General features: G+C 36.6%; 1 protein-coding gene across 1 annotated transcript; it reads left to right on the top strand.

Annotated features, from left to right (window-relative positions):
* The first annotated feature begins 6,742 nt into the window (after positions 1-6,742).
* Positions 6,743-8,828, top strand: LOC146145562 (TRAF3-interacting protein 1-like). The gene has a single exon (XM_083389920.1). The coding sequence runs from the start codon at positions 6,774-6,776 to the stop codon at positions 8,394-8,396; it is 1,623 nt and encodes a 540-aa protein (XP_083246046.1). The 5' UTR covers positions 6,743-6,773; the 3' UTR covers positions 8,397-8,828.
* The last annotated feature ends 16,541 nt before the right edge of the window (positions 8,829-25,369 follow it).

Below are 25,369 nucleotides of genomic sequence, written 5' to 3'. Positions count from 1 at the left end.
AGTGCCGTCGGTCGAACACGTGACCTGCGAGCCTCCCGCGGGCGACACCTGGTGGTCACCGGAGCACTCGAACGTGCAAGTCGACCCGACTTCGTTCTCGTCGCCACAACTCACTTGCCCGTTGCTTGGAGCTTTAAGGGAAGGGCACTTGACGGCGGGCAAGGTGGTAGCTAAATGAACAAAGTGTTAAAGCTAATACTTATATTATATTTACTTCGGCTATTATATATATTTGTCCTTAGTACCATATACTAATTTTCGTGGTTTTATTTTAGTTATATTTCTAATTTGTATTATTTCTACATGTTTGTTTTGGTCTTTTTCTATTTTACTTTAACTACTACAGCTGGTAAATTAATTATTTCAATGTACAAGATTTACGTTGCGTTTAGCTGAAATTGTAGCTGAATGAATCAAGTGGTAAAGTCCTATATTTAAAACCATATTTTATCGTTTGGTGTACTGCGTTTCGTTCTAAGGCAAGCTATTTTTTAAGAGATTAAGGTTTAACTTTACTATATGTCAGTGTTGTAAACAAGTCATTTTGAAATGACTTAAGTCCAAGTCAAGTCATTTGAAAAATAACTTAAGTTCAAGTCAAGTCTTTTGCAAAAATAACAAGTCAAGTCCCAGTCCAAGTCATCGGTTGCCCAAGTCTAGTCCCAGTCAAGTCATTATGAGAGCAAGTCAATTTCAAGTCATGTCATTGACATAAAAGTAAATTATTAAACTATTAAAATTGGTAAACTCGTCCGATTATATGCAACAATTTAACTAAAAAAACACATACGCAATACGCAGCAATTAAAGTGTTTAATACGCAAAACTTGAGAAAAATTTTAATGAAAAACACTTAATTTACTCCAAAGTTATTTGCCAAAAAGACTCAAGTCCAAGTCAAGTCATTTGGCCAAAAGACTTGAGTCAAGTCAAGTCATTTTGGTCAAAGGACTTAAGTCAAGTCAAGTCATTTGAAAACAGTGACTTAAGTGCACTTAAGTCAAGTCAATGACTTAAGTCATTACAACACTGCTATATGTAGACAACAATAAACTCAGGTTTCTGCTTGTCGATCACTGTTCCGCTGACGCAACTTTTAAGGTTTATTGTTAATACACGCGTCGGCGGAACAGTGATCGACCAACAGAAACCTGCTGCCTATATGGTTTAGGATTCCATAAAGATATGCCCTTTACTATATGTATGACTGGAATAGGGAGAAGCGTTTCATTTTTGTCAATCTTTTGATCCCATCGTGTAGGCTACTGTAGGTTCTATGTTTTACCATGGCAAGCTGTGGATTTCCTTAATGTTTTCCGAAAAAGCGATTAGAATTTTGTACAAAAAACTTTTACAGTCATAACATTCCATTTCATTTTTTTGTTTTTAAATTTAGGCCTACATTTATATGTAAACCTTATAATTGAATATTAGGTTATTTCCTAAAACTCAAAATCATGTAAATACTTTTGTGTGTTATTAATAACTTTTTTAAGGGACGGCAATTTGGTAAATACATTTTTTAACATACCCGTGATCGACTTAGAATTAGGTTCCTTTGCTAAACACTAAGACAGGAGTGTTTTCAAGGCAATTTATTTGAAACAGTGAAACCTTTGGCATACTAAAGAATAACGCATCGCTTTGTGGCCAAACACACGCGTACAAATAAAACTCACCTGCCACAGAAACGATTGGGTCACGTTTTGGCAAGCAGTTCAGGCCGCCTCTGTTGCAGTTGTCCGTTTCGCAACAGCAAGTACAAAGCGAAGAAAGCTGGTCCTGGTTGCATTGCGCAGTCTGGCCGAAACCCTGGGTAAACTAAATCAGATAAAAAGGCGGTAGATTTGTGTAAATGAAGATCATTTGCCATCAACAGGGCTGCGGAGTTGGAGTCGATATTGCGATTTGGGAAATGCAGTAGCCTACCAAATGTGGAAACTAATAATGCCGCAAAATGTAAATCGTAAAGGTGACATAGCATACTGTTATTGCGGAAAATTTTCCAACCATGTTTTTGAGTGAATGAATTCCATGACACCCTATAAGTGAATCCACCTTATTCTATTGACATAAATGGGTAAAGTACAGGCTGTAAAGTAAAAGCGGGTGTGAATAAGTAGCTCGTAAAGTGTCAATAAGTAGCTCTTATTAAGGTGACGCAGAAATGCTAAATATAATATGGAAATTATCTAAAGCGTTTTGTACAGTATTATTTGTACGTTTGTTCTTTAAGTTTTAAAAATAACAAAACTCATCCCTTTTCTTTTATTTTAATTGCTAGCATGTTTTTAGAAGTTTTTTGGTTTTGCTAGTAGTCATATTAAATGCTGTTTTGGGTCAATGGAGTTAAAATTCACCTGTTTATAATTGTTTTTGCATGCGTTGGTTTGCTTGCAACCCTTGTTGATCACCGTTCGGCCATTTTCCCGTCTAACGACGGTTTCACAAGATTGCTGCAATTCACAAAAGTCTGTTTAAAAATTTGAGACGCCTTCGTGTTTTTTGAAGTAAACCAGATACGTTAAACACACTTCTATCGAAAAACTCTATCTAATTAGAAAATTAACTCTATGTTACCTAAAGGCCGCGACAAATGTTAACAAGTCGCTACAAGCTGAGTAAATATTTAAAAACTTTAAATTTGCGTTTTGATTTACACGGACCTAAATAAAAAAACTGTCATCAGACACCCATTACAAATTTAAAATCACGTTATATGTTCATTTTATTTGTTTTTTAGGTTAATGTATTGCTTTGATTTACCCCACTTGGATAACATAAACTAAAGTTGCTTAGGCTTTACCTGTTTTTAAGAAAGTTTAGGTACTTAACAAAAATATTTTCATTTGACATGGCCCTAAATAAAATAATTTCATAAAAGACAACTATGTTTGCTTACAAAGCCTCCTGTGCAAGTTTCTATCTTCGCTTTCATGTCGCAAGACATTATGCTGTACTTGTTTGTACACTTCAAACATTGCAGACCTGAAACAAGAAAACTGATTAATAAGTAAACCGATTTTCGAAAAACAAATTTTGTAAAACAGGCTGATATTTTTACCAAGATGTTTAAACTCGAATTAGCATTTTTTAGGACTGAACGTCAAAATTAAGATAAACAATTGGATTTCCCTAAACTAAAAAAGGAATGCCTAAAGTAAAACGGTAGGTAATAATATGCCGAACAAACGAGAAAAATGGAATAAATTCCCGGGTTGCTTACCTGAGATGATGCTGGCCAAACCACACGCAACAACGATTCCAAAAAGCAGCTTCATTCTGACTGTTCAGCTAAACTACTCTTGTTGACAATTGATAACATCACCTAAAGCGCGATCGCTTAAATACTGCAGCCCGTCCGATACTTTCTACCTCTAAATCTCTTGAACGCGGCCCGCCGTAATAAATAACGCTAAACTTTAGCGTGTCGATACGTCGCAGAGTTTTTCTATAGTGATTTACGACAGTCTGCCATAGACACTATCTAAGCTGGGTTATTTACGATGAGCCTTGAATTTTAGACTTAAACGACGTGTCTAAACAAACTATTAGTTTTATAGCTTTCAACCAAGGGTATTCACGAATCTACATTTATATGCCTAATTTAATTTTCTAAATCTAATGTACCGGTACTTTATTCGTGGCAAAGTATGGCATCGGAGTATATGGCAGCCGTCATGCAAACAGACGTGGCGAATTTATAACAACGCCAATCATAATACTGTTAGAGGTGTTAAGTTAATGGGTGTCGTAACCTGTGTTGCTTCCGGGCTGTAGAAGTGCCCGTCAATGCTGTTCCTTTAATAAATAGCTCCTTCATGTTGATCTCTGTGGGCATAGAAGCACACTTTCAATTAAACTGACCTGTTAAATCTCAGTTCTGTTGCTCTCTAATTTTCGACAATTCGAAGATACATGTCGTAAATACCAGAGACGGATTCAGGTATAGTCGAAATCGCTCGATAGAAACGCGAAAAATATTGATATTTTATTAATATTATATGCGTGGGTGATGTCAATATTAAGTGAGTGTTTCCCTAATTTAACTATGACAGGCTAAACGATCAAACGAAAATATGCGGCCAAGCACATTATGCAAAATGGCCGTAAACCGGAAAATAGGTTAACATGTAGGCTACTCGACCCACCAGAACCCAAACCCTTACAAGTTAACGCCTTACGGTTACGACCTATGAAAATATGCAAAAGAGCTCTTAGAAGGCGAAAACTTAAATCGAGTTAGAAATAATGCATAAAAATTATGCAAAAAATTTATTACTAACACCACCCCAACGCTTGGTCCTAACCCTAACCTAAATCAATGCATAATCATGTATGGGTGCAAGCGTAAAAAAGCCAATCGCGCAAATAGTACAATCGGTCGGCCGGGATGTTCGCGTTGCAAAATGCGTTTAACAGGGTGCTGAAACCGTCTTCCTGTAAAAGTAAGCACAGTTACACCTTATACAACTTGTACAGTTCCTTTTCAATATAAACCGTGCGTTACCGATTAATTTGCCAAAAATAATTTTAAGTTGTTTATGTTGCTACGCATGAATAAAGTTGGTGCAGAACACTGGATGATCGCAAAGTTGCATTTTAACAATAACCAAGGATATTTTTATACATTTGAACTTTGTCTTTCATACTAAAAGTATTATGACAGTAATTGTGCCATACTCAACCATATATTTTATACAAAAGTTGCGATAAACAAACAGGTCTGCTGACATCACATCTAAGAAAATTAAAATATGTCGATTCCCTCATGGGATGTCGTTGGTTAAGAATGCCTCTGTGATAAATCGAATTTTTGTAGTTGCTAGTCACCTAACGCTAAGTAGAAGTGATTGTAACTTGTTCATTTATGCATATAAAATATAATAAATTAAATTTTGTATTAATTGTCTAGTAACACATGATTGTGCATCTCATTGCTGCTAAATACTTAGATATGTTTAAAATGGTATTTATTAAACTTGTGCTGCCAATAATTTTAAACTTATTTGAACCGGAAGCCTTTATTCTAATACTTGGCAGTGGTCTAGCTTGCCTAGAATCCTTCCACCTTTTTAGTTTACTGTGACGATAGGTACAGTAACAAAACGAGTTGTCAAAATTTAAATTGCAAAGAAAAAATAAATAAGGGAGAGTAAATGTAATACTACTTGACCTACACAAACGCTCACCATAGCAACCTAATTGAAATAATGTTGGCAATGCTTTGAAATAAGTATTAAATCAATGCACATTATTTGGATTACGGTGCGGGTTAGCACTTGGGTTCTGCTGGGTCAAGTTCGGGCAACCTGATTATCTTTTTTACAGTCAAAAACTAAAAAAATTTCGTTTTTTTTAGCTTGTCATAGTTAAATTAGTAATACACAACCATATAATAGTAATAAAATATCAATGATATTAATGAAATATCAATATTTTTTCCTTGAAATTGCTTAGAGCAAAATTCAAGAAATGTGTAAAAATGGCAAATCTCTAGCAGAATTATTATATGCTGTTTTCAGTATGCTTTCATTTCATAAGGCCAAATATTGAACTCAAGGAGTTATGAATAATAATGAGCTAGCCTGATTGATATTGACTACAAGTGATGGTTATATTTGCACTACCAGAGGCATCGCACACAGAACTTCATTACAGCCACAGAATTTTAACCTTTTATAGACCCCTTTGTTGGCCTCAGGCAATATCACAAGATTCTAATCTGGGTAGAAGTTTTTAGGAGTTTTCCTAGCAGTGTTCTCTTAGTAGCCTAAAGCCCTAGGGAGTTTTTTAGCCTTTTTTAATTGTTGTGTCTGGTCAAGTATGGTTTCCCAATTTGAAATTTTACTGTAGAAAAGCGCAAGGAATCTAAGCCTACACCTTAAAAAGTGGCGTGCAACTAAGTTTTAAAAATAGCAGCCATAGGTCTTTTTCAAAGTAATATTGCCATCAAAAACTTCAATTAGTATTTTTGCAATGGTAACTTTAAAATGGTAATACACAATAAATGTTAATTTAGATCTTGAATGACCTGCAATATTTTTTTGAACATCTGTTGTTTTGCACACAATGGCAAAGCTACAATAATTTTCAGGCAACTGCACACAATCTCATTTTAGTTAGATGGGGCCATATCTCAGGCTGCCAATATAATTTAAAACTCTCAAGCAATGCAAGGATTTTGGGTGTTGTCATTATAGTGGAATCTGCTTTATAAATCCTCAGATAAGAACTATAGACACCTAAAAATGTTAAACTAGTTTTTCTAAACAATTAAGTTATTAGGTAATGGATCTTAATTCCACTTTAAAAAATTGTTTTAAACTTTGCATCAAATCCTCTTTATTGTGAACTACTCTTACTGCTGTCACACAAACCATTATAAATCATTTTACATTATGTTTCTGTGGCTGTTTTTACTATTTAGACCTGGTAAATCTTACATGTGCATAGCTTTTAGGTTGCTCTGCAGTTTTATATACAATATATGTATTTAGTAATTGTACATTGTTTGGTAAAATAATATTACTTATAACTACATTCTGCTCTGCTTTTTACTGTTTGACAGTAAATTACCCAACATGTAAAATAGTTATTTGCTAGAGTTAATTTTTTTTGAATCCAAACTTTGATAATGTATATAGCATGACAAAAAGCATCTGTTGTTATGCCTTAATTTGTTTGTTTTTATGCAAGTTATAAATATATTACGTTTACCGTTTGTTTTTTAGTCATTGATCATATTTTGGTTGAGTTATATTTAAGTTGCGATGGATCCCAAGATTATTAAGAAAACCCAAGACTCTTTGGGAAAGGTCATAAAGAAACCACCACTAACCGAACATTTGCTCGGCAAGCCGCCATTCCGCTTTTTGCATGACATTGTCACCGAGGTAATCAGGACAAGTGGATTCCTCAAAGGTCTGTACAACACCCATGAAATGAACTCGAAAAATGTGACGGCGAAAGAAGACAAAGTGGCGTTTCTACAGAAGCTTGTCGACTGCGTGTCAATGGTCGGTGGTGAGAATCTCACCGTACGGCCTTCTAAAATTATAGCAGGTCACGAACCGGACAAGACAAATCAGCTGCTGCAGGCGATGGCCAGATGTGTACGAAAGGGCATGTCCTCCACAGAAGCAGTGGAAGCGGTTTTGAGCGGAAAAACAGCCAAACCCCCAAAGTCAAAAGAAAAGTCTGATTCAAAGCAGGGTGAGCCAAAGGACCCAGAAGAGGCGCCGCGAGAAAGAAGGAGCAAACACGACCGTGGCGCTGAAGGTTCCGAGAGAAGGCGGGAAAAGAGCGCTGACAAAAGACAGCGGTCAGAGAAACGGAAAGACGGTGAGTCGAAGCGGTCTTCCGAAGTGGCTAAATCTGAAGAAAAAGAGGAGAGGCGGCGTCAAAGGAGTCGCAAAAACCAAGAGGCTGCAGAGAAAGAAGACACGGTTCCGCAAAATGAAGATGCCGCAAGGGGTAATGCAAGGGAGGAAACTCCGAGTTCAAGAGAGGCGACTGACGGTGCCGACCAAAGTACACCGACTCGAGCCCAGCGTCCTGCTTCGGCCAAAGGTCAGCGAAGACGGCCTCACGGCGGCCGTGACGCAATCCCAGCAGACGGCCAAGCAGATAGCCCTGAAGAGCCACCGCAAACTCAACCTAAAAAGCTGGTTAGACCACCGAGCGCAAGACCGGCTGCTCCCAGAGTAAAGAGGCGAGATCCTGCTGATGAAGAACTTGCGAGGATCGATAGCGGAGGAAAACATCGCACCGCGCCGATTATCGTAGATAACGGATTAAGTTCCACTCCATCGGACGACGAGGATGATCAGTTTCTTGTCGAAGAGGCGAACGACGCTATGGATCAGTTCGAAGTAAAGGATCGAGACACCGTCGATCACCAAGATGAGGACGGCGATAGCGAGCACGGCGGCCTGGTGCGTAAAATCCTCGAGACCAAAAAGGAGCTGGAACACTCGGCTGGAGGAAAACAAGTGAAGCACACCGAGATACAGCGCAACAACGTTGCCAGCGCCCAACAGCAAAAGGAAAGGCAGCTGGTGGTGAAAGAGATCGACCGCTTGCGCGAATCCGTCCAGAAGCTGTGCCAGAGTGCCACGCCGCTGGCCAAGATCATCGACTACATCCAGGAAGACATGGACGCCATGCAGAACGAGCTGCAGACTTGGAAGAAAGAGAACAAGGAGCACGCCATGAGACTGAAAGACGAGGAAAGCGTCTCGCTTCGCGCTACCGAGCCGCTCAAAATTGAACTGGAAGAGGCCGAACAGGAGATTGTGTCCTACAGGAATCAGATGGCCGCCACCAAGGCCAACATCCAGCGAAATCAGGACAAGATCAACAAAATGATCACCGCCGTGGCCACCAGGTCGTAATAACGCGACGTTTTTTGCGTTCTGTCGTTGATTTTTTTTAAGTTTTTCCGCCTGTATCGTAAACGCTTTTCGAGGAAAGAAATTATACGAATATTAAAACCCCGGGGTAATACACAAATCCAACGCAACCTGAAGAAGCGGGAAAGGTTGCCTTGTAGTACAATACAAAATGCAACATTGAATAACTGTTCATATACTCATTTATTTGTTACGTCACTACAGTAACGGTTTTATAAAAAAAATATTTATACTGTTGTTGCAAACATAAAACTTTTGCATTTTATCAGACATGCCGTATTAATCTTCGCATTTATTTCGCAAACGTTAATTTTGGAGCTGAACCAACTGCATGAAAAGTGGTGTTGGGTAACCAAACTGTGATCTTCGTAATACGCCATCTTGTACGTGTAAATATATTTTAATAAAATTATAAAGCTACTGAGAGACTAAGTCAACATTTGTTTACCGGTCGTGTGCATAAATATAGACGCCATAAGTCAGTTGGCGGCAAACTTTTTTTGTCGCGGCCAAAAAAATCCTTTCAGAGCTATAAGGCCCACTACGTAAACCACTAAGACACCTGGGAAAGAATGTTTTTTTTAGAATGGCGTCCAAAGTTACGCCAACAATATTTTTTTTAAACCCCTGTTGTTCTTAAATAATGAAAAAACACAAAAATGTAGCTAAAACGCGTTTTTTGTTTCAAGTTGGTAAAACTTTTGGTAAAAAATTAAAAGGATACGTGACGTATAAGGTATATAAAATAAATTCCAATATTGCTTAAAAACGCATTTATAAAACTCTATACACTGCAGTACAGTGAATGTAAGACTCTATATTAGGGATTTAGGGCTACCATATTTTTAGCACCAAAAAGGAGGATATTTTTTTGCCAGCAATTAAAACGAAAGTAGAATTGTTACTTTTGAGTTTGATGACGTTATATGCTGATTTCCGTGATGTTTGGTTGTTTTTGGGATTTTCGGATTAACGTTCGATATGAAATTTGGTGTTGCTGGCAGACTCGGACGTAAATATTGATCTATTTGTTGCGAGCGCGACGGTTTTGCTGTTGGCGGCTACGAAAAGAGTTTAAGTGACGATTTAAAATCCTACCTTTTAAAGTCAATAATCGCACACCTTTGCTTTATTAATGTGCCTTTTTACATGTGAGATTCGGTTACAATTTTGTTTGCAATAACTATCAAGAAGGTAGGGTTGGTAGGGCAATTTATTGGAAGCTTTTTAAACCAACAATTTAGCATGTTTCACGGCTACAGTAATTTTTGAAATAAATACAACGTCTCGCCTATAAAACTTGTTGAAAGTATAAGCAAGTAAAGCAATTTTTCCGAAATGCGAAACGGGGACCTTTGGGCTTTTTTGGGCGTCCTCCGAGGACCATTCACTTTTCTTGTAAAAAGAGGACAAATCCTCCTAAAAGAGGACATATGGCAGGCTATCTAAATACAGTAGGCTACAGTGAGTGTAGGGCTCTCTAAATACAGTACAGTGAATGTGTGACTTTAATGCAGCCTACAAATACACAATAACCGCAAACTATATTGAACAATAGGTCGCGGCAGACAAAAAGTGGCTCAAAGGCTAACAGTTTGCCTATCCGTTGATTATTCCGACGTAGTTGTTTGCTTTATCAAGACGGCAAGATGTGTTAAAATATTTGCAAATAAGGTAACGGGTTTTGCCGCTATAACTAGTTAAGGGCATTTTTATAATTTAAACTAGAGAAGCACGGTAGATTAGGAAATCGGATGACAGTGGAAAGGCAAAATAAAACAACATATTAGCAAGGAAACGGTATAAAACTTACAACCCCAAAATAGAGCGTTACAACGCAAACGAAAACCGAAAGACGAAAAACACAGCTACCAGAGCCGCCTGTAGAAAATTTTCCAGGTGGGGGGGCAATCAGGGGCGTGTCCAGAAAATCAAAAAGGAGGGTCGTGAATTTTTAATTTAGGGAATTCCCCTATTTTACGTATCCGCGCAACACTTTTTTTCAAGCGCAATTACCTGCCGGGAAATAAAAAAATAAAAGTAAGTATATTTCCTTAGTAAAGTAAAATTTTAATGTTTTCAACTAATGTGGCAAGATGGTCGCAAAGTCATTTTACAAGGAATTTGTGTTACATCACAATTGAAATGTTACGTCACATTCAATGCGGTTTTCAACATGGTACAATGTTACCAAGATTGTGTTTAAGCATGTATCCCAAGCCCCAGCGTTAGTTAATTTAATATAGGTATATTGAGAAGTTTTTGTGGACCCCCGGTTGAGAACCACTATTATAAACTATGCTAACAAACGTGTGCAACGTTCCAAATAAAGACCTAAGTTTAACAATGCCAAATTTTGGCAGAGTTCGCAAAATATCGCGTTTGTTGTCGCAGTAAGTAGAATATAGTCCAAGTTTAATTTACCTGCCGGGAAATAAAAAAATAAAACCATAAGTACATTTCCTTCGTAAAGTAAAATTTTATTGTTTCCAACTAAGACTATTATGTTTAGGAACTTATTGATGCCTGTTTACGCGAAAAAATTAGGTAAAGTTCGCAAATTTACGAAGAATTGAATTTTTATTTTTAAGCCGTTTGTTAGTGATAGTGATTGAGGCCAAAGCCTAACGACTTCTTACAACGTGTTTACCCACGCAATACTTAGCAGAGTTTGCGAAATATTGCGTTGATAACAGTAGTTAACAGTAAGCTTTTGTTTTTTCAATGAGGATTTTTCTGACGTTTAAAGCAGTTTAGCACCAGGATTACGTATTTGCTTAAACATGACGCTTTGAATCAAGTCTAAGCAATTGCTGCTGCAACCTAAAGTTTTACGTTTGGGAGTTATTCTCAATTGACAAACGTCACAGGTTTTCGTTACTTAAAAGATGTATTGCATGCTTAGCCAAGTGTTGTGTGCTATAGTTAACCGACTTTACATCACATGATTCGAAATTTCTATTTAGTGACACTCAGTTCAAACGTTTAGGCATAAGCAAATTTGTTATGACATTTAAAAAAATATGTTTGCATTTTTATGTCATTTACGAAGATCTTACGAATAACCGGTAAATATTATTTTTGGTAATACTAATTTACGGAATGATGAATGGTCGGAATGGTCGGAACGCTCACTAATTTAAGTGTTACCCCGTTAAAACAATTATTAAACCAACGCACAATATTTGGGTTAGGGTGGGGGTTAGCGTTTGGGTGAAGGTGGGTCAAGTGTTATTATCTTTAATAATATTACTGTGAGCGTTCCGACCATTCATCATTCCGTAAATTAGTGTTACCCTATTCTTTGTAACCTGGGCAACGCCAGGTATTTCGTCTAGTATAAAATAAATTCGAATATTGCTTAAAAATGCATTTATAAAACTCTATACACTGCAGTATAGTGAATGTAAGACTCTATATTAGGGATTTAGGGCTACCATATTTTTAGCACCAAAAAGGAGGATATTTTTTTTCCAGCAAGTAAAACGAAAGTAAAATTGTTACTTTTGAGTTTGATGACGTTATATGCTGATTTTCGTGATGTTTGGTTGTTTTGGGGATTTTCGGATTAACGTTTGATATGAAATTTGGTGTTGCTGGCAGACTCGGACGTAAATATTGATCTATTTGTTGCGAGCGCGACGGTTTTGCTGTTGGCGGCTACGAAAAGAGTTTAAGTGACGATATAAAATCCTATCTTTTAAAGTCAATAATCGCACACCTTTGCTTTATTAATGTGCCTTTTTACATGTGAGATTCGGTTACAATTTTGTTTGCAATAACTATCAAGAAGGTAGGGTTGGTAGGGCAATTTATTGGAAAGCTTTTCTAAACCAACAATTTAGCATGTTTCACGGCTACAGTATTTTTTTGAAATAAATACAACCTCTCGCCTATAAAACTTGTTGAAAGTATAAGCAAGTAAAGCAATTATCTCGAAATGCGAAAAAGGGGACCTTTGGGCTTTTTTGGGCGTCCTCCGAGGACCATTCACTTTTCTTGTGAAAAGAGGACACATCCTCCTAAAAGAGGACATATGGCAGGCTATCTAAATACAGTAGGCTACAGTGAGTGTAGGGCTCTCTAAATACAGTACAGTGAATGTGTGACTATAAACCTGCCTAGTGCCTACAAATACACAATAACCGCAAACTATATTGAACAATAGGTCGCGGCAGACAAAAAGTGGCTCAAAGGCTAACAGTTTGCCTATCCGTTGGTAATTCCGACGTAGTTGTTTGCTTTATCAAGACGGCAAGATGTGTTAAAATATTTGCAAATAAGGTAACGGGTTTTGCCGCTATAACTAGTTAAGGGCATTTTTATAATTTAAACTAGAGAAGCACGGTAGATTAGGAAATCGGATGACAGTGGAAAGGCAAATTAAAACAACATATTAGCAAGGAAACGGTATAAAACTTACAACCCCAAAATAGAGCGTTACAACGCAAACGAAAACCGAAAGACGAAAAACACAGCTACCAGCCGCCCGCAGAAAATTTTCCAGGTGGGGGGGCAATCAGGGGCGTGTCCAGAAAATCAAAAAGGAGGGTCGTGAATTTTTAACTTAGGGAATTCCCCTATTTTACGTATCCGCGCAACACTTTTTTTCAAGCGCAATTACCTGCCGGGAAATAAAAAAATAAAAGTAAGTATATTTCCTTAGTAAAGTAAAATTTTAATGTTTTCAACTAATGTGGCAAGATGGTCGTAAAGTCATTTTACAATGAATTTGTGTTACATCACAATCGAAATGTTACGTCATACTCAATGCGATTTTCAACATGGTTCAATGTTACCAAGATTGTGTTTTAAGCATGTATCCCAAGCCCCAGCGTTAGTTAATTTAATATAGGTATATTAATATAGGTATATATTGAGAAGTTTTTGTGGACCCCCGGTTGAGAACCACTATTATAAACTATGCTAACAAACGTGTGCAACGTTCCAAATAAAGACCTAAGTTTAACAATGCCAAATTTTGGCAGAGTTCGCAAAATATCGCGTTTGTTGTCGCAGTAAGTAGAATATAGTCCAAGTTTAATTTACCTGCCGGGAAATAAAAAAATAAAACCATAAGTACATTTCCTTCGTAAAGTAAAATTTTATTGTTTCCAACTAAGACTATTATGTTTAGGAACTTATTGATGCCTGTTTACGCGAAAAAATTAGGTAAAGTTCGCAAATTTACGAAGAATTGAATTTTTATTTTTAAGCCGTTTGTTAGTGATAGTGATTGAGGCCAAAGCCTAACGACTTCTTACAACGTGTTTACCCACGCAATACTTAGCAGAGTTTGCGAAATATTGCGTTGATAACAGTAGTTAACAGTAAGCTTTTGTTTTTTCAATGAGGATTTTTCTGACGTTTAAAGCAGTTTAGCACCAGGATTACGTATTTGCTTAAACATGACGCTTTGAATCAAGTCTAAGCAATTGCTGCTGCAACCTAAAGTTTTACGTTTGGGAGTTATTCTCAATTGACAAACGTCACAGGTTTTCGTTACTTAAAAGATGTATTGCATGCTTAGCCAAGTGTTGTGTGCTATAGTTAACCGACTTCACATCACATGATTCGAAATTTCTATTTAGTGACACTCAGTTCAAACGTTTAGGCATAAGCAAATTTGTTATGACATTTAAAAAAATATGTTTGCATTTTTATGTCATTTACGAAGATCTTACGAATAACCGGTAAATATTCTTTTTGGTAATACTAATTTACGGAATGATGAATGGTCGGAATGGTCGGAACGCTCACTAATTTAAGTGTTACCCCATTAAAACAATTATTAAACCAACGCACAATATTTGGGTTAGGGTGGGGGTTAGCGTTTGGGTGAAGTTGGGTCAAGTGTTATTATCTTTAATAATATTACTGTGAGCGTTCCGACCATTCATCATTTCGTAAATTAGTGTTACCCTATTCTTTGTAACCTGGGCAACGCCAGGTATTTCGTCTAGTATAAAATAAATTCGAATATTGCTTAAAAATGCATTTATAAAACTCTATACACTGCAGTATAGTGAATGTAAGACTCTATATTAGGGATTTAGGGCTACCATATTTTTAGCACCAAAAAGGAGGATATTTTTTTTCCAGCAAGTAAAACGAAAGTAGAATTGTTACTTTTGAGTTTGATGACGTTATATGCTGATTTTCGTGATGTTTGGTTGTTTTGGGGATTTTCGGATTAACGTTTGATATGAAATTTGGTGTTGCTGGCAGACTCGGACGTAAATATTGATCTATTTGTTGCGAGCGCGACGGTTTTGCTGTTGGCGGCTACGAAAAGAGTTTAAGTGACGATATAAAATCCTATCTTTTAAAGTCAATAATCGCACACCTTTGCTTTATTAATGTGCCTTTTTACATGTGAGATTCGGTTACAATTTTGTTTGCAATAACTATCAAGAAGGTATAGGGTTGGTAGGGCAATTTATTGGAAAGCTTTTCTAAACCAACAATTTAGCATGTTTCACGGCTACAGTATTTTTTTGAAATAAATACAACGTCTCGCCTATAAAACTTGTTGAAAGTATAAGCAAGTAAAGCAATTATCTCGAAATGCGAAAAAGGGGACCTTTGGGCTTTTTTGGGCGTCCTCCGAGGACCATTCACTTTTCTTGTGAAAAGAGGACACATCCTCCTAAAAGAGGACATATGGCAGGCTATCTAAATACAGTAGGCTACAGTGAGTGTAGGGCTCTCTAAATACAGTACAGTGAATGTGTGACTATAAACCTGCCTAGTGCCTACAAATACACAATAACCGCAAACTATATTGAACAATAGGTCGCGGCAGACAAAAAGTGGCTCAAAGGCTAACAGTTTGCCTATCCGTTGGTAATTCCGACGTAGTTGTTTGCTTTATCAAGACGGCAAGATGTGTTAAAATATTTGCAAATAAGGTAACGGGTTTTGCCGCTATAACTAGTTAAGGGCATTTTTATAATTTAAACTAGAGAAGCACGGTAGATTAGGAAATCGGATGACAGTGGAAAGGCAAATTAAAACAACATATTAGCAAGGAAACGGTATAAAACTTACAACCCCAAAATAGAGCGTTACAACGCAAACGAAAACCGAAAGACGAAAAACACAGCTACCAGCCGCCCGCAGAAAATTTTCCAGGTGGGGGGGCAATCAGGGGCGTGTCCAGAAAATCAAAAAGGAGGGTCCTGAATTTTTAACTTAGGGAATTCCCCTATTTTACGTATCCGCGCAACACTTTTTTTCAAGCGCAATTACCTGCCGGGAAATAAAAAAATAAAAGTAAGTATATTTCCTTAGTAAAGTAAAATTTTAATGTTTTCAACTAATGTGGCAAGATGGTCGTAAAGTCATTTTACAATGAATTTGTGTTACATCACAATCGAAATGTTACGTCATACTCAATGCGATTTTCAACATGGTTCAATGTTACCAAGATTGTGTTTTAAGCATGTATCCCAAGCCCCAGCGTTAGTTAATTTAATATAGGTATATTAATATAGGTATATATTGAGAAGTTTTTGTGGACCCCCGGTTGAGAACCACTATTATAAACTATGCTAACAAACGTGTGCAACGTTCCAAATAAAGACCTAAGTTTAACAATGCCAAATTTTGGCAGAGTTCGCAAAATATCGCGTTTGTTGTCGCAGTAAGTAGAATATAGTCCAAGTTTAATTTACCTGCCGGGAAATAAAAAAATAAAACCATAAGTACATTTCCTTCGTAAAGTAAAATTTTATTGTTTCCAACTAAGACTATTATGTTTAGGAACTTATTGATGCCTGTTTACGCGAAAAAATTAGGTAAAGTTCGCAAATTTACGAAGAATTGAATTTTTATTTTTAAGCCGTTTGTTAGTGATAGTGATTGAGGCCAAAGCCTAACGACTTCTTACAACGTGTTTACCCACGCAATACTTAGCAGAGTTTGCGAAATATTGCGTTGATAACAGTAGTTAACAGTAAGCTTTTGTTTTTTCAATGAGGATTTTTCTGACGTTTAAAGCAGTTTAGCACCAGGATTACGTATTTGCTTAAACATGACGCTTTGAATCAAGTCTAAGCAATTGCTGCTGCAACCTAAAGTTTTACGTTTGGGAGTTATTCTCAATTGACAAACGTCACAGGTTTTCGTTACTTAAAAGATGTATTGCATGCTTAGCCAAGTGTTGTGTGCTATAGTTAACCGACTTCACATCACATGATTCGAAATTTCTATTTAGTGACACTCAGTTCAAACGTTTAGGCATAAGCAAATTTGTTATGACATTTAAAAAAATATGTTTGCATTTTTATGTCATTTACGAAGATCTTACGAATAACCGGTAAATATTCTTTTTGGTAATACTAATTTACGGAATGATGAATGGTCGGAATGGTCGGAACGCTCACTAATTTAAGTGTTACCCCATTAAAACAATTATTAAACCAACGCACAATATTTGGGTTAGGGTGGGGGTTAGCGTTTGGGTGAAGTTGGGTCAAGTGTTATTATCTTTAATAATATTACTGTGAGCGTTCCGACCATTCATCATTCCGTAAATTAGTGTTACCCTATTCTTTGTAACCTGGGCAACGCCAGGTATTTCGTCTAGTATAAAATAAATTCGAATATTGCTTAAAAATGCATTTATAAAACTCTATACACTGCAGTATAGTGAATGTAAGACTCTATATTAGGGATTTAGGGCTACCATATTTTTAGCACCAAAAAGGAGGATATTTTTTTGCCAGCAAGTAAAACGAAAGTAGAATTGTTACTTTTGAGTTTGATGACGTTATATGCTGATTTTCGTGATGTTTGGTTGTTTTGGGGATTTTCGGATTAACGTTTGATATGAAATTTGGTGTTGCTGGCAGACTCGGACGTAAATATTGATCTATTTGTTGCGAGCGCGACGGTTTTGCTGTTGGCGGCTACGAAAAGAGTTTAAGTGACGATATAAAATCCTATCTTTTAAAGTCAATAATCGCACACCTTTGCTTTATTAATGTGCCTTTTTACATGTGAGATTCGGTTACAATTTTGTTTGCAATAACTATCAAGAAGGTATAGGGTTGGTAGGGCAATTTATTGGAAAGCTTTTCTAAACCAACAATTTAGCATGTTTCACGGCTACAGTATTTTTTTGAAATAAATACAACGTCTCGCCTATAAAACTTGTTGAAAGTATAAGCAAGTAAAGCAATTATCTCGAAATGCGAAAAAGGGGACCTTTGGGCTTTTTTGGGCGTCCTCCGAGGACCATTCACTTTTCTTGTGAAAAGAGGACACATCCTCCTAAAAGAGGACATATGGCAGGCTATCTAAATACAGTAGGCTACAGTGAGTGTAGGGCTCTCTAAATACAGTACAGTGAATGTGTGACTATAAACCTGCCTAGTGCCTACAAATACACAATAACCGCAAACTATATTGAACAATAGGTCGCGGCAGACAAAAAGTGGCTCAAAGGCTAACAGTTTGCCTATCCGTTGGTAATTCCGACGTAGTTGTTTGCTTTATCAAGACGGCAAGATGTGTTAAAATATTTGCAAATAAGGTAACGGGTTTTGCCGCTATAACTAGTTAAGGGCATTTTTATAATTTAAACTAGAGAAGCACGGTAGATTAGGAAATCGGATGACAGTGGAAAGGCAAATTAAAACAACATATTAGCAAGGAAACGGTATAAAACTTACAACCCCAAAATAGAGCGTTACAACGCAAACGAAAACCGAAAGACGAAAAACACAGCTACCAGCCGCCCGCAGAAAATTTTCCAGGTGGGGGGGCAATCAGGGGCGTGTCCAGAAAATCAAAAAGGAGGGTCCTGAATTTTTAACTTAGGGAATTCCCCTATTTTACGTATCCGCGCAACACTTTTTTTCAAGCGCAATTACCTGCCGGGAAATAAAAAAATAAAAGTAAGTATATTTCCTTAGTAAAGTAAAATTTTAATGTTTTCAACTAATGTGGCAAGATGGTCGTAAAGTCATTTTACAATGAATTTGTGTTACATCACAATCGAAATGTTACGTCATACTCAATGCGATTTTCAACATGGTTCAATGTTACCAAGATTGTGTTTTAAGCATGTATCCCAAGCCCCAGCGTTAGTTAATTTAATATAGGTATATTAATATAGGTATATATTGAGAAGTTTTTGTGGACCCCCGGTTGAGAACCACTATTATAAACTATGCTAACAAACGTGTGCAACGTTCCAAATAAAGACCTAAGTTTAACAATGCCAAATTTTGGCAGAGTTCGCAAAATATCGCGTTTGTTGTCGCAGTAAGTAGAATATAGTCCAAGTTTAATTTACCTGCCGGGAAATAAAAAAATAAAACCATAAGTACATTTCCTTCGTAAAGTAAAATTTTATTGTTTCCAACTAAGACTATTATGTTTAGGAACTTATTGATGCCTGTTTACGCGAAAAAATTAGGTAAAGTTCGCAAATTTACGAAGAATTGAATTTTTATTTTTAAGCCGTTTGTTAGTGATAGTGATTGAGGCCAAAGCCTAACGACTTCTTACAACGTGTTTACCCACGCAATACTTAGCAGAGTTTGCGAAATATTGCGTTGATAACAGTAGTTAACAGTAAGCTTTTGTTTTTTCAATGAGGATTTTTCTGACGTTTAAAGCAGTTTAGCACCAGGATTACGTATTTGCTTAAACATGACGCTTTGAATCAAGTCTAAGCAATTGCTGCTGCAACCTAAAGTTTTACGTTTGGGAGTTATTCTCAATTGACAAACGTCACAGGTTTTCGTTACTTAAAAGATGTATTGCATGCTTAGCCAAGTGTTGTGTGCTATAGTTAACCGACTTCACATCACATGATTCGAAATTTCTATTTAGTGACACTCAGTTCAAACGTTTAGGCATAAGCAAATTTGTTATGACATTTAAAAAAATATGTTTGCATTTTTATGTCATTTACGAAGATCTTACGAATAACCGGTAAATATTCTTTTTGGTAATACTAATTTACGGAATGATGAATGGTCGGAATGGTCGGAACGCTCACTAATTTAAGTGTTACCCCATTAAAACAATTATTAAACCAACGCACAATATTTGGGTTAGGGTGGGGGTTAGCGTTTGGGTGAAGTTGGGTCAAGTGTTATTATCTTTAATAATATTACTGTGAGCGTTCCGACCATTCATCATTCCGTAAATTAGTGTTACCCTATTCTTTGTAACCTGGGCAACGCCAGGTATTTCGTCTAGTATAAAATAAATTCGAATATTGCTTAAAAATGCATTTATAAAACTCTATACACTGCAGTATAGTGAATGTAAGACTCTATATTAGGGATTTAGGGCTACCATATTTTTAGCACCAAAAAGGAGGATATTTTTTTGCCAGCAAGTAAAACGAAAGTAGAATTGTTACTTTTGAGTTTGATGACGTTATATGCTGATTTTCGTGATGTTTGGTTGTTTTGGGGATTTTCGGATTAACGTTTGATATGAAATTTGGTGTTGCTGGCAGACTCGGACGTAAATATTGATCTATTTGTTGCGAGCGCGACGGTTTTGCTGTTGGCGGCTACGAAAAGAGTTTAAGTGACGATATAAAATCCTATCTTTTAAAGTCAATAATCGCACACCTTTGCTTTATTAATGTGCCTTTTTACATGTGAGATTCGGTTACAATTTTGTTTGCAATAACTATCAAGAAGGTAGGGTTGGTAGGGCAATTTATTGGAAAGCTTTTCTAAACCAACAATTTAGCATGTTTCACGGCTACAGTATTTTTTTGAAATAAATACAACGTCTCGCCTATAAAACTTGTTGAAAGTATAAGCAAGTAAAGCAATTATCTCGAAATGCGAAAAAGGGGACCTTTGGGCTTTTTTGGGCGTCCTCCGAGGACCATTCACTTTTCTTGTGAAAAGAGGACACATCCTCCTAAAAGAGGACATATGGCAGGCTATCTAAATACAGTAGGCTACAGTGAGTGTAGGGCTCTCTAAATACAGTACAGTGAATGTGTGACTATAAACCTGCCTAGTGCCTACAAATACACAATAACCGCAAACTATATTGAACAATAGGTCGCGGCAGACAAAAAGTGGCTCAAAGGCTAACAGTTTGCCTATCCGTTGGTAATTCCGACGTAGTTGTTTGCTTTATCAAGACGGCAAGATGTGTTAAAATATTTGCAAATAAGGTAACGGGTTTTGCCGCTATAACTAGTTAAGGGCATTTTTATAATTTAAACTAGAGAAGCACGGTAGATTAGGAAATCGGATGACAGTGGAAAGGCAAATTAAAACAACATATTAGCAAGGAAACGGTATAAAACTTACAACCCCAAAATAGAGCGTTACAACGCAAACGAAAACCGAAAGACGAAAAACACAGCTACCAGCCGCCCGCAGAAAATTTTCCAGGTGGGGGGGCAATCAGGGGCGTGTCCAGAAAATCAAAAAGGAGGGTCGTGAATTTTTAACTTAGGGAATTCCCCTATTTTACGTATCCGCGCAACACTTTTGTTTCAAGCGCAATTACCTGCCGGGAAATAAAAAAATAAAAGTAAGTATATTTCCTTAGTAAAGTAAAATTTTAATGTTTTCAACTAATGTGGCAAGATGGTCGTAAAGTCATTTTACAATGAATTTGTGTTACATCACAATCGAAATGTTACGTCATACTCAATGCGATTTTCAACATGGTTCAATGTTACCAAGATTGTGTTTTAAGCATGTATCCCAAGCCCCAGCGTTAGTTAATTTAATATAGGTATATTAATATAGGTATATATTGAGAAGTTTTTGTGGACCCCCGGTTGAGAACCACTATTATAAACTATGCTAACAAACGTGTGCAACGTTCCAAATAAAGACCTAAGTTTAACAATGCCAAATTTTGGCAGAGTTCGCAAAATATCGCGTTTGTTGTCGCAGTAAGTAGAATATAGTCCAAGTTTAATTTACCTGCCGGGAAATAAAAAAATAAAACCATAAGTACATTTCCTTCGTAAAGTAAAATTTTATTGTTTCCAACTAAGACTATTATGTTTAGGAACTTATTGATGCCTGTTTACGCGAAAAAATTAGGTAAAGTTCGCAAATTTACGAAGAATTGAATTTTTATTTTTAAGCCGTTTGTTAGTGATAGTGATTGAGGCCAAAGCCTAACGACTTCTTACAACGTGTTTACCCACGCAATACTTAGCAGAGTTTGCGAAATATTGCGTTGATAACAGTAGTTAACAGTAAGCTTTTGTTTTTTCAATGAGGATTTTTCTGACGTTTAAAGCAGTTTAGCACCAGGATTACGTATTTGCTTAAACATGACGCTTTGAATCAAGTCTAAGCAATTGCTGCTGCAACCTAAAGTTTTACGTTTGGGAGTTATTCTCAATTGACAAACGTCACAGGTTTTCGTTACTTAAAAGATGTATTGCATGCTTAGCCAAGTGTTGTGTGCTATAGTTAACCGACTTCACATCACATGATTCGAAATTTCTATTTAGTGACACTCAGTTCAAACGTTTAGGCATAAGCAAATTTGTTATGACATTTAAAAAAATATGTTTGCATTTTTATGTCATTTACGAAGATCTTACGAATAACCGGTAAATATTCTTTTTGGTAATACTAATTTACGGAATGATGAATGGTCGGAATGGTCGGAACGCTCACTAATTTAAGTGTTACCCCATTAAAACAATTATTAAACCAACGCACAATATTTGGGTTAGGGTGGGGGTTAGCGTTTGGGTGAAGTTGGGTCAAGTGTTATTATCTTTAATAATATTACTGTGAGCGTTCCGACCATTCATCATTCCGTAAATTAGTGTTACCCTATTCTTTGTAACCTGGGCAACGCCAGGTATTTCGTCTAGTATAAAATAAATTCGAATATTGCTTAAAAATGCATTTATAAAACTCTATACACTGCAGTATAGTGAATGTAAGACTCTATATTAGGGATTTAGGGCTACCATATTTTTAGCACCAAAAAGGAGGATATTTTTTTGCCAGCAAGTAAAACGAAAGTAGAATTGTTACTTTTGAGTTTGATGACGTTATATGCTGATTTTCGTGATGTTTGGTTGTTTTGGGGATTTTCGGATTAACGTTTGATATGAAATTTGGTGTTGCTGGCAGACTCGGACGTAAATATTGATCTATTTGTTGCGAGCGCGACGGTTTTGCTGTTGGCGGCTACGAAAAGAGTTTAAGTGACGATATAAAATCCTATCTTTTAAAGTCAATAATCGCACACCTTTGCTTTATTAATGTGCCTTTTTACATGTGAGATTCGGTTACAATTTTGTTTGCAATAACTATCAAGAAGGTAGGGTTGGTAGGGCAATTTATTGGAAAGCTTTTCTAAACCAACAATTTAGCATGTTTCACGGCTACAGTATTTTTTTGAAATAAATACAACGTCTCGCCTATAAAACTTGTTGAAAGTATAAGCAAGTAAAGCAATTATCTCGAAATGCGAAAAGGGGACCTTTGGGCTTTTTTGGGCGTCCTCCGAGGACCATTCACTTTTCTTGTGAAAAGAGGACACATCCTCCTAAAAGAGGACATATGGCAGGCTATCTAAATACAGTAGGCTACAGTGAGTGTAGGGCTCTCTAAATACAGTACAGTGAATGTGTGACTATAAACCTGCCTAGTGCCTACAAATACACAATAACCGCAAACTATATTGAACAATAGGTCGCGGCAGACAAAAAGTGGCTCAAAGGCTAACAGTTTGCCTATCCGTTGGTAATTCCGACGTAGTTGTTTGCTTTATCAAGACGGCAAGATGTGTTAAAATATTTGCAAATAAGGTAACGGGTTTTGCCGCTATAACTAGTTAAGGGCATTTTTATAATTTAAACTAGAGAAGCACGGTAGATTAGGAAATCGGATGACAGTGGAAAGGCAAATTAAAACAACATATTAGCAAGGAAACGGTATAAAACTTACAACCCCAAAATAGAGCGTTACAACGCAAACGAAAACCGAAAGACGAAAAACACAGCTACCAGCCGCCCGCAGAAAATTTTCCAGGTGGGGGGGCAATCAGGGGCGTGTCCAGAAAATCAAAAAGGAGGGTCGTGAATTTTTAACTTAGGGAATTCCCCTATTTTACGTATCCGCGCAACACTTTTGTTTCAAGCGCAATTACCTGCCGGGAAATAAAAAAATAAAAGTAAGTATATTTCCTTAGTAAAGTAAAATTTTAATGTTTTCAACTAATGTGGCAAGATGGTCGTAAAGTCATTTTACAATGAATTTGTGTTACATCACAATCGAAATGTTACGTCATACTCAATGCGATTTTCAACATGGTTCAATGTTACCAAGATTGTGTTTTAAGCATGTATCCCAAGCCCCAGCGTTAGTTAATTTAATATAGGTATATTAATATAGGTATATATTGAGAAGTTTTTGTGGACCCCCGGTTGAGAACCACTATTATAAACTATGCTAACAAACGTGTGCAACGTTCCAAATAAAGACCTAAGTTTAACAATGCCAAATTTTGGCAGAGTTCGCAAAATATCGCGTTTGTTGTCGCAGTAAGTAGAATATAGTCCAAGTTTAATTTACCTGCCGGGAAATAAAAAAATAAAACCATAAGTACATTTCCTTCGTAAAGTAAAATTTTATTGTTTCCAACTAAGACTATTATGTTTAGGAACTTATTGATGCCTGTTTACGCGAAAAAATTAGGTAAAGTTCGCAAATTTACGAAGAATTGAATTTTTATTTTTAAGCCGTTTGTTAGTGATAGTGATTGAGGCCAAAGCCTAACGACTTCTTACAACGTGTTTACCCACGCAATACTTAGCAGAGTTTGCGAAATATTGCGTTGATAACAGTAGTTAACAGTAAGCTTTTGTTTTTTCAATGAGGATTTTTCTGACGTTTAAAGCAGTTTAGCACCAGGATTACGTATTTGCTTAAACATGACGCTTTGAATCAAGTCTAAGCAATTGCTGCTGCAACCTAAAGTTTTACGTTTGGGAGTTATTCTCAATTGACAAACGTCACAGGTTTTCGTTACTTAAAAGATGTATTGCATGCTTAGCCAAGTGTTGTGTGCTATAGTTAACCGACTTCACATCACATGATTCGAAATTTCTATTTAGTGACACTCAGTTCAAACGTTTAGGCATAAGCAAATTTGTTATGACATTTAAAAAAATATGTTTGCATTTTTATGTCATTTACGAAGATCTTACGAATAACCGGTAAATATTCTTTTTGGTAATACTAATTTACGGAATGATGAATGGTCGGAATGGTCGGAACGCTCACTAATTTAAGTGTTACCCCATTAAAACAATTATTAAACCAACGCACAATATTTGGGTTAGGGTGGGGGTTAGCGTTTGGGTGAAGTTGGGTCAAGTGTTATTATCTTTAATAATATTACTGTGAGCGTTCCGACCATTCATCATTCCGTAAATTAGTGTTACCCTATTCTTTGTAACCTGGGCAACGCCAGGTATTTCGTCTAGTATAAAATAAATTCGAATATTGCTTAAAAATGCATTTATAAAACTCTATACACTGCAGTATAGTGAATGTAAGACTCTATATTAGGGATTTAGGGCTACCATATTTTTAGCACCAAAAAGGAGGATATTTTTTTGCCAGCAAGTAAAACGAAAGTAGAATTGTTACTTTTGAGTTTGATGACGTTATATGCTGATTTTCGTGATGTTTGGTTGTTTTTGGGATTTTCGGATTAACGTTTGATATGAAATTTGGTGTTGCTGACAGACTCGGACGTAAATATTGATCTATTTGTTGCGAGCGCGACGGTTTTGCTGTTGGCGGCTACGAAAAGAGTTTAAGTGACGATTTAAAATCCTACCTTTTAAAGTCAATAATCGCACACCTTTGCTTTATTAATGTGCCTTTTTACATGTGAGATTCGGTTACAATTTTGTTTGCAATAACTATCAAGAAGGTAGGGTTGGTAGGGCAATTTATTGGAAAGCT

This window comes from Ascidiella aspersa, chromosome 5, assembly GCF_963924565.1.
Source record: "Ascidiella aspersa chromosome 5, kaAscAspe10.2, whole genome shotgun sequence".
In the NCBI taxonomy this organism is placed as follows: Eukaryota; Metazoa; Chordata; class Ascidiacea; order Phlebobranchia; family Ascidiidae; genus Ascidiella; species Ascidiella aspersa.
The sequence above is the reverse complement of the archived record's forward strand: the minus strand, read 5'-3'. Positions and strand labels throughout refer to the sequence as shown.

What these genes read in the sequence shown, in the direction of transcription:
- LOC146145562 (XM_083389920.1), top strand. Translation starts at nt 6,774, where the DNA reads ATGGATCCCAAGATTATTAAGAAAACCCAAGACTCTTTGGGAAAGGTC.